This window comes from Coptis chinensis, chromosome 3 (genome assembly GCF_015680905.1).
Source record: "Coptis chinensis isolate HL-2020 chromosome 3, ASM1568090v1, whole genome shotgun sequence".
In the NCBI taxonomy this organism is placed as follows: Eukaryota; Viridiplantae; Streptophyta; class Magnoliopsida; order Ranunculales; family Ranunculaceae; genus Coptis; species Coptis chinensis.
In genome coordinates this window covers 124,046,847-124,057,699 of record NC_141458.1, presented here as the reverse complement: position 1 = coordinate 124,057,699, position 10,853 = coordinate 124,046,847, and the positions used below count along the sequence as shown (strand labels likewise).

The window sequence follows — 10,853 nt, the reverse complement described above, 5'->3', positions numbered from 1 at the left end:
CTTCAAATGCTTGAATCTTATGTTAATCAATCGTATAATTTATCTCAATTTCAATATTGTTGTCGTCGAGAATATTTTTAAGTTGGGACTTGAGAGTAGTGATCCGATACACATGCAAACATCATTACGTGCAGTGTGTGTATGACACGCATGCAAACACTACTATGTATGTGTATATCACACTATTATGCATGTGTAATGCAAACATTATTATGCATGTATATTAAAACATGCATACACCTATTTGCATATAAATTCGTAGCTAAAATTTGAATTGTCCATTCTATATAATTAAAATCTGATCCCCAAAAATTGGTTGAAGGAGATTAATAATGAAAGAAAAGAGAAAAACCGTCAAACAAAATGGAGACATGTTTTTGCCCAAAATCATCAAGTAGAGGGCAGAAATGTCAATGAACAAAACTGTCATTTAGCCATAATTATATTGTCCTAAGACTCCTAACTAAAACCAAAACTAAAACTCAATATTGTCCTAGGGCCCGTTCTTTGTTTTAATGTCCACGGACGCTCCATTGGTGTGGGCTTTGAATTCGTGGAAGACCTCAAACTGATACCTATGTGGGAGCTTCTCTTCCCTTGCTGCCTTGCCCAAGCTTGTGGCGGTTGCGTTATGTCGTTGTGTATATTTTCAGTTTAGGGTATGTGCTACTAAGCTAGTTCATGGGCAATCCGTTTCAACCTTCCGATTCCTAAGAAATGATGCACTTTAGCATATCCTCTAAACTTCTTCTATCTTATGTCGTAAGAATATCGGTGTACTTGTATCATTAGTGCTCTGGGTAACTTAGAAACTATTAGAATATGTTAGTATTAGTATATGTCCAATATGGAAAGTCCCATGTTTCTATAAGTATGGATATCCATATCTAGTAGTTGCTATTATCATATTTTAGGTTAGTATAAGTATGTAACTCTGGATAGAGAACAAACACTCTCTCAGACTCTAAACTCCAACCCTAATCAATCTCTAGTCTTCTATGTTCTTATTTTTGGTTTATCTAATATATCAATGTTACAACTCTCCTAGCATTACCACTAACATAGAATTTAACATGGTATCAAAGCGAGGTTCAGTGGTATGCCAGGAGAAAAATCCCTCACCAAGAAACAAAATCAAGTTTATTTAAGTTTTTCAGTATATTATTCAAGTCAAGTTTCAAGAATAAGAAGGATTTCTCACAAGAAGAAGTTTTTATATCTCAATTCAAGTTTCAATTTTTTCTCTGGCGAGTTTACTGTTCACGGTATTGCTCACCGACACTGTTCACGGGTACTATTCACCGATACTGATCATGGTACTATTCATCGTCATGTTAAAGTAAGTTTTAAAGATTCCGTTAGTGTTTAAAGTTTGTTTGAAGAATGCTAGGAAAGAGATCTGAAGTTTCTCAGTATTGGTTTCTTAGTATTGTTTCGCTTCTGCAATCTATGTCTTCCGCAATCTTTCTGTCTTAGTATTGATAAGAGGGGCACAATCTCTCTGTATCCCGAAGTATTTGGCCTTGATGAAGGCGCGCACGCGCTCATGCCTCCACACATAAGTTTTCGAGATTTTTAAAGTATCAAGCCTTTGGAAGGTAGTTTGCACTCTCATCCAGGATTGGAGGGGTATTATTGTTTGTATGCCATTATGGATGTTTGGGATTCTAGCTTCCGCGCAATTGGTATTGATGCCGTCTTCTGTCTCAGTTTTTAGAACATGATCAAGTTGTTTGTTTGAAGTATTATAGGGGCACATGACCTCTATCTCACGAGGAATTATTCTTTCCATCTTCCATTGCTCCGAAGTTAAGTAATCATCATAAAAAGGCGCGACCCACCCTTCATCCTCTATAGTGAGTATTGTTTGATGCATGTTCTGTTAGAATTTTTTTTTTGTGAATTGGAGTATGAGGTATAGTTTTTTGAAGTGGGCATTGGTTGGTTGTATAAGTTGGTATTTAGTTTTCTCAGTTTCAAGTTCAAGTCGGAATAGACAAGCCTTTGTATGTTTCAATAGATTTGTATATTCCAACTTGAGAGGGGGAATAAGGAGATATGAATACATTTAGTAGTATATGAGGGAAGGAGAATATGGAGACGTATGAGGAAGAGTACTCATGTCTCCATATTCCAGCAAGCCTTGACGAACTCTTCATGACAAGGCATATCCACTATTCAGTCTTCAGTATGACATCTCCACTATTCGGTTTCAAGATTATTCGATAGCAATCAAGCCTCAACACGCATTATGTTTTGGTGTAGAGCCAAGCCTCACAACTGCAAGTATGTTTCAGAGTACCCATAATAGTATTTTGTTAACATTATCGCGGTGACATTGATAGTAGCGGCCAAGAAGCACATCAAAAGTCGGTGTTATTGTTTTCATTTTATATTATGATGACCATAATAGCGAATGGAGTAAGTAGTAGCCAAAAAACGCGCCACTAAACCGGTGTTATGATTTCGGGTTTCGACCGGTGGTACACCTTTAATATTGAGTGTAGGCCATTGCCTACACCGATAGTTTCACCTCCGTAACGCCTCAACAGGTTGTTCGAAGTTCTTCAACTAAAGACAGTTCTATGCAAAAGGAGGAGCAATATTATTATCTTTTGTTTTTTTGTAATCTAAGTTGTAATTTGTATAATTTGCGTAATTACAGCTTGAGGGGGAATATTAGAATATGTTAGTATTAGTATGTCCAATATAGAAAGTCCCATGTTTCTATAAGTGTGGACATCCATATCTAGTAGTTGCTATTATCATATTTTAGGTTAGTATAAGTATGTAACTCTGGATAGAGAACAAACACTCTCTTAGACTCTAAACTCCAACCTTAATCAATCTTTAGTCTTCTCTGTTCTTATTCTTGGTTTGTCTAATATATCAATGTTACAACTCTCCTAGCATCACCACTAACATAGAATTTAATAGAAACTATGAATTTAGTTTGAAAGAGTAATATAGAAAACTCTCATCTAATTAGTAGACAAATAATATATAAGTATATCATCTAATTGGCTGAAGGGTGACTTCATTAGTTTACTTGGAGTCTACACCATAACTTCAAGTAGGGGTTGTAAATTTTGAACTACTGGATGGCTTTTGAGTTTGGAAGGTACAATGTTACATTCCTACATGAGCCATGCTCATTTTAGAGACGTGAACATCCAGACCCGGGCTAGAAGGTACTTGGGCTCGAATCAGAATTAGGTCGATGTTTTGCACTTTTGCTTGCCGAGGCTCGGTGAGATAACCGAGTGTGAGAAAAGCTTTATGGGGTCCTCTAGCTAATGAAGAAAGAACCTGACCTACTGATGCTCAATAGTCTCGGCTTGAATACTTGCCCAACTTATTTATCCCAAAACTATGCTTACAAATGTACATAATTCCACGATATTTCATTGGCCCTCTTACAGATTACCTTGATTCAGCCTTCATAAACCATATATCTGAAATCGATTTCGTCCTTGTTTCTTATTATAAGATTTTGCCCGGCCTACCTCTTATTTCTAATCCTTTTGTACTCACGTATATGTACCATTATTTTTCTTTTTGGTCAAAAGAAAGTTTAATTTGCAAATAGGAATCAGCTAGACCTTCAACATTTCTCATTGACAATTCGGAAAACAAAAGGGAACAAAGGAAAAGAACTATATTTATAGTCTCATGACAGCAGTTCAAAGAATAAAGTGATAGGATGGTGCCTAAACTCAATAAATCTGGACACACTGTTTTGTCTAAATGCTTCAGGTTAACCTCTGGTGGTCATCATGAATGGAGTTATCTTCAGTACAGTAGATATGGTCCACATAATAATCATCTGCACTCATATTCTATTTATATGACACCATCATATATATCTTTTAAGGATCTAAACCAAACCTTAGCTTCACGAAGTAGCACCGAATCTGGAAAAGCTACACTGTCTACTTAGTTCAAGGTATACCTATGTGACACTCATTGGAATTAAGTGGCTAGATAAGCTTGAAAGAAGATACACTTCTGACTTCTAGTTCAACGAAGAAAATTTCTTTCCAGTACATATTGCTTCTTTTATGGTATCAAGTGTATTCTAAGATGATCAGACCAATTCAAAGTAAAAATTGTTCTAGAAGAAGAGAACTCTAACGTAGCTATCTGATAGACAAGACAGCAATTCACAGTAACTGAAAATTTTAATGTAGTATCTCTGAGAAAAAGAAAACACCGTTGCTCTAGTAACTTGGGCCACAGAAGAAAACTGAAAAGATATGGTACTTTGGAAAACAAATGAGGCGAAGACTTTTTTTTTTTTTTTGCACGCAGGTAAGGTATTTTTATTGATCAGATGGAAAGAATGCTACACAGAGAGAGGAAGAAGGAACACTATAAACCATGAATACATCAGGAGAAGAATAGCTGACTATAGATATGGAAAAGGTGGAAGAAGTAGAAAAATGATACAATGGCGGATGGCAAGAGTAAGAGGAGATAGGCAAGGGATGTATAGGAGACTTGTAATGGCGGTGATTAAGATAACAGAAGCACTACATGAAAAAAATAAAAAAAATAAATAAAAAATAAAAAATAAAAAATATTTATAGTGAAGGAAACTTGACAAGCAAACAACATGCAACAACAGAGACTATTAAGAGTTAGATAACAATCAAACTCCGATCCACTGAAAGAAACGTACTACAAACCAAAATAAAAAGGAGAATAGAAGAAGATGATGGAAGAGAATAGAGGAAGAAACTCTAAAGAAGTACCTCAAACAAGCATGACTAGCTAGCTAATTAAGAAGAAGAAAGAAAAGCAATGGCGCGCTATAGTGGTGGAAGTTAAGTTCCAATACATGAACATTAGCTGGGAATTGAATTAAACAGCTGATTGTCCACCATTTCTGGACAACTAAAATGTTTATAATATATACATACCTCTCTAAGCTGTCGAACCTCTTGATCCAGACTTTATGACACTTTAGCCAACCAAGAGAGAATTGAACTTACCTTTTATAACTCTTCGATCTCTTCTTCCTCCAGCTCTCTCTCTCTGTGTCCTCGTTGTTTACCTTTACATTCAAGTCTGAACTTTGCCTCGAAAAAGAACTTGTTCAGAACAGTGCACGTGTACTCCAATACCCAATACTCATGTCTCCCTTCTCCAACTCCTTTTCTTCATAAAAAAAGCCTTATGCCCATACCATAACCATTACCTTGCATTTCTCACCACATTGAAAGCTTCACTCACATAAATGAACACCTTTTCCTCATCAATATTTTCTCAAATTAATCAAAGCACATAATGACAATAATAGTGACTGTAATATAATGCTATTAATAGCCAAAACATGAGAAACATATGATTTAGAGCAAATGTTTTGATAGTTTTTATTTAGAATAAGAGAAACTAAGACATACATAATCCAAGTGTGTAAGTAACTAATTTGGTGCTGCTTTTGTAGTTACCTTTTCTTTTTTAATTTTGGTTTGGAATCATGTAAGAGGTATAACTGAAGCCGAAACATTCAGAAAAAAAAAAGGAAAAAAGAAAACTAGTCTAGCAATAGAAACTGATAAAAGTCACAAAATGCAAGTCCAAAACCGTCAGATTCTGTGCAGAGAAGGAAATGTAAAATTTTTTTATCAAACAAGCTACTAAAAGAAGGAAATATAGAAATTTATAAGAGAGACAATTAGAATGTAAGAGCTAGCTGAGATAGAAATATCTATCACTCTTGTTCATCTTCATCTTCATTTTCTTCTTCTTAGCTTTCTCTTCTGCTTTTGTCACATGGGGCAAGTTTGTGGAAAATTTTTGCGTGTAATCCAACTTACCAAGAATACTTGAATTTGTACAAGCTTCCTCAATCAATCAAACAGAATATGAAGCATCAAATCATCAAACGCGTGAATTGAAGATACTAAAAGAAGAAGAAACCAAGGAAAAACCCTAATAATCTCCAACAACAACTCATCAAATTCTTTTCAACTAGAATTCCTCATAGGTTTTCTTAACAAGTGATAGGTGATGGGATAGCGAAACAAGAAAAAGAGTGGTCAAGTGTGTCTCTGTGCCCTGTGTTAATAAGGTGAACGACCAGTTGCCCAATAGGCCTCGGTTGGTAATTGGCAAGAGTTGAGAAGGTTGGGTGGTAAGCCTTGAAAAAGAGGTGCGTTTGAATCAGACATGAGTTGTTGTTGATGTTGTTGCTGCTGCTGTTGCTGTTGTTGGTTACCAACCATCCCCGGTGAATCGAGGGGTCCTCCACTTTGCATCGGGAGTTGCGGTTCCTCATCCTCTAGGGGGAGTCTCTCATAGGCTGCGTTACCAAATGACGCAGCCATTATTACTACTGGACCCGATGCTAAGAGCTGCCCAACAACGCTTCCACCGACAACTTGGCCTTGTCCACCGGCTAAGTAAATGGTCAATCCGGTAGCGGATGGTGGAGCCGGTGGTGGTAGAAATGAACCAGAAAGGGATAAAATTTCGAACCGACCATGTAAGGTCACAATTGCACCTGGTGCTGCAGGCTGCCTTAGTGTAACATTGGTGACTGTGCCACTTCCACTCAAAATGCAAATTCCTCGCTGGCGCCGCCTTGCAAAGGCCGAAACACTGTCAACCACATCGCATCCATTAGCGATTTCCATCACATGAGCTCTGAGAGCATTGGCACTGTCGCGGGTAATGATAATTGGTGGTTTAGGCTTGTTCTTAGATCCAGCAGGTCTTCCTCTTGGTCTTCTTGTGATCTCACTATCTCCGCCGCTAAGTGCCACCATATCTTGGCTATCATTTTTGTTGTTATCATCGTGATCTCGTTTCTTCCCCCTGTTGTTTAGGCCGCTATTGCCTTCGTCATCTTCCGAATTTTGCTGCTGATGGTGTTGGTGATGTTGCTGGTGCTGGTGCTGGTGTTGCTGGTGCTGGTGGTGATGGTGGTGTAGTTGAAGATCTCTAGTGTGAAAAGGAGGTGGAAGTGAGTGACCATGAGCTGATGCTGTTACTTGATCCATCTTTGGTTTCCCCCTTTTATCTTTCTAAGAACCCCTCTTCACATACACAAAACCCCAAGTAGCTCAAATTTGAAAAACTAGAAAATGATGGAAGAACAGAAAAATCAAAGAAGTACTTACAGGAGGGATTATACAAAGAGAAGAAAAAAGAGCGGAACTAGAGAAAAAAAAAACTTATGAGTGTATATCTCCCATTTCTTTCTTGTTTTGATTTTGATAATCAACTAGTTCTATACTACTCTTCACCTAGAAAAAGAAGAAGAAAAGGAGCCTTTCTGCATCACCCACCAATTTTTTCATCTTTCTTCTCTCTAACCTTTTGTAGGAAGGATATATGAGTGTTACTTGGGTTGTGAGTTTCTCTCTCTATGTTGCAACTGCAGTTGAAGGGTTGTTATGGAAATAGTAGATAAGAAAGAAATTAAGAGGAAATGAGATTAGTGGTTTAATTGGGTTTGTTTTTCTTGATGAGTTAAGGTTTGGGTTAGGGTTAGGTCAAGCAAACTTGGTTTAGTTTTCACTAAGACAGCATGCGCATGGGCGGTGGATGGGTCCCTTTTCTCTTTCTCCCTTTTGTCTCCCCGAGTCCCCCAGCACACCATGTTCTACTATATATACACTTCTGCTAAGAAACTGCATATATATTACATTAATGCACCCTGGTCGTCTTTGCTCATGCTTACTTACTTCGTTTCTTCTCTCTTTGCTCATTTCCCTCCTATCTCCCCATCTTCTTCCCTCATGTCCTTTCTTTGTTAATGTAAAACTCATCAAACAAGTACGTGTTGTTGATCTTGATCAAATATCACTCAATCCCATTTCTTTACAATGGGATCATCAAATGCCGGCCGCACCTACACCATATCTTACAATGGGATCATCAAATTGCTCATTTGTGGCTAATGTTCAGGTCTTCTTGCTTTTTTAACCTTCTAAGTCATCAAACATTTCTAGATCAGTTCATCTTCAGAGACCTACAGAGATGTTTTCTTAGTCTCTATTATATTGGTCTCAATGGAATAAACCACAAAAAACAACTTTTGCTAAGCCAAGTTTTGACGACTGTGTGACTACTTTATGAATAAGCGCCATTTAAACGGAAAACTGCAATTTATAGTTTTGACTATTTACATTTGTTCATAGTAGTGAATAAACGGTTCAACCTTAATGTCAGTCACAAATTTACAAAATTTACAAAAAGCCAATGTCATAACGTAAAATGTTTCTTGGTTCAAAAAGGAAAATTACAAAATGTATAAACTAAAGGCAGAGCAACGTGGTAGTTTTTCTTTGGTGATGTGGAGCGTTTCTCATCTTTTTCGAAGACCCAACGTCATTAATTTGATCACATACCACTGGAAATGATGCTGTAGCTTTTCTTCTGGTCAAACTTTGTGAACAAGTCAGTAATTTGGTTGATATTGTCATCGATGTACATAGACATAGTAACTAATTGACGAGGAACAGCTATTATTATTGTTTTAAACAAAACTAAAAATTTAAATTTAAAGTCCATCAAGTATAAATTAGAGATACAAATTGATAGTTGTATTTAATATCGCATAACGAGTAACAAATTGGAGTATTGAATATTGTTCTATCCAAACTTGAATAGTGTACAGGCTACGTTGACACCCTTACCAAAAAGTTCACTTCTATAATGAATTAATGGTTGATTTTTTGTGAAGATGACCCTCTTACCATGTTGATCATGTTTGTAAAATTTTAATTTATTTCGACATCTCTAGCATTGTCAAATTTATTTACAAAATTAAAATAATATAGACCGTTAAAAAAATTACGAACTTCAACACAATTTTTGACAAAGTTACACATATTGAAATGAGCTGATTTTTTTTGGAGATCATATCTATAGCGGAGAGATAATATCTACCAAAAATCAACTACTAAATCATTGTGTTTAGTAGGATGTCAATTCGGAGTGTCATTTAGAAGTGTTGACATAGCCTGACCGTATGCCCATAAAAGGAAAACCAAATATCCATTCAATCCACCTAAATTGGGAGGGGTTCTACTGTTCTGGGAACATACAGATATTGGCACATAAAGTCATAAACAACTACTTGAAAAGTTTAGCCAAATTTCGTGATTGTTTGAAAATTGAAGATCTATGTCATTTATTTTCTCCCTTAACTGTAGACAACATTTCGTGCCCATTTCTAAGAATTGACAAAATAACAAGTACCCTAGGGAAAACCTGATTGGTTTAGGAGTCTTGGATAGTTGGATTAGCTGAAGAGATAAAGTGTGTGTGGGGGAGAGAGAGAGGGAAGAGAATTTGCAGAGTGGGTGCATGTGTGGGTCATGGGAAATTGGAGCGGACCCTTACAATTAGGTCAGGGCCTTCAGAAATTGTCTAAACGGGGGCTCGAATCTCGGGTGTCATCAAATCATCTAATCATCAATGAGGTGGGTAGGGTCACATGCTCTTGTATTCACTACACGTGTCTCTCCCCCGTTCTTTCCGGGTCTTTCAATTATTAAACTCCCAACTTGTCAGCCTCATTCATAATTTCGTTTGAGTGAGTGTCTTTTAATGCTGTCCTAATAAGACCATGGTCTATTAATCATGATTACGACTTTTTTCCTTGCTGTGTTAGCCAAGTTGTTGAGTTTTGCGGCCCAAAAGAAGTGCTAAAATGATATCAGTCGATTGATTTGCGAAACATTTGATTAGAGCATATACAAAGCAACTTAATTACAAAAGCTCTTTACATTAATTTGGAAAATTAAAAAAAAAAAAAAAACAATTTGCATCTCAAGAGTTTGCAAATTTGGGAGCTATTCAGCTAGCCTGGCATGTCATTAACTTGATATTCACCTATGTGCACAGACGGGAAGTGATTCTGGTTTGATAGGATTGGCAAATTATGTGCCGTCTATTTTATTGATGTACATGCTTAATTAGTAAAATCGTACATGCTTAATTAGTACAATTAGAATCGAAGAATTTGTCTACTTAGGAATTGAAGAAATCGTATATATTCCTACTAGATAAGATGGCATATAAGTGCTGTAACTAATGTATTGTATTGAAGATTATTACTTTTAAACATGACGATCATTCTCTCAAATAATATTACTATTTAGTGATTGAATAAGCATTTTAAGGTATAGGGATATATGGCACATAATTCGTTATTCTTAATGTCTACAAAACTTCTTGTCACGATAAAAATGCCACAATAATCTCCTCAACTGGGTAATTAACGCTATAAACAGTACTAGAGGTTTCATAACCCTATGAAATTGGAATCAATCCACTTACGACTGCTAGAACACGAATCAAATGCCATTAGTTTTAGTCAAATTATATTAAATTCGCAGTGACCAAAAAAACGTAAAAGGTAGGAGAAGTAATAAAAATGTTTTCCACAAACAGAACTCAGTGCCTTGGAGATTTGCATAAATGAAATACACTCGGAAAGAGGGGCACATGTGACCAAATTTCCTCCTAATTAAGTTAGCTGCAAACTTTAAGTTATCCTCTGCATCACTTGATTTAAGAAAAAGTGATAGTGAGTGATTCCTGATTTCTATTTGGTGTTTGGTACTCATAGTGTTATGCCACATTGTAGCATAAATCGGCAATATAGGACTAGAACTACCACTATAGTCAAATGGTTGAGTCAAAATTGGTCAAGTAGATTGAACCTCGCTGGCGGGGAGGGCAGAACAGTTTGATATACATACTGGCCTGTTTGTGGAATTAAATTGGTGTTTGTCTTAACATTTTCCATCGCAAAAATTGGAGCTAGGCAAGCACATCTGCACATGTATATGATAAACAGAGCTCCACGTGCATGCAAAAGATTTGATGTGATC

At 36.6% G+C, this 10,853-nt stretch overlaps 1 protein-coding gene across 1 annotated transcript; it reads right to left on the bottom strand.

Moving 5' to 3' along the window:
- Positions 1 to 5,575: 5,575 nt before the first annotated feature.
- Positions 5,576 to 7,585, bottom strand: LOC147514140 (AT-hook motif nuclear-localized protein 24-like). The gene has a single exon (XM_086597552.1). The coding sequence runs from the start codon at positions 7,005 to 7,007 to the stop codon at positions 6,069 to 6,071; it is 939 nt and encodes a 312-aa protein (XP_086453678.1). The 5' UTR covers positions 7,008 to 7,585; the 3' UTR covers positions 5,576 to 6,068.
- Positions 7,586 to 10,853: the final 3,268 nt, after the last annotated feature.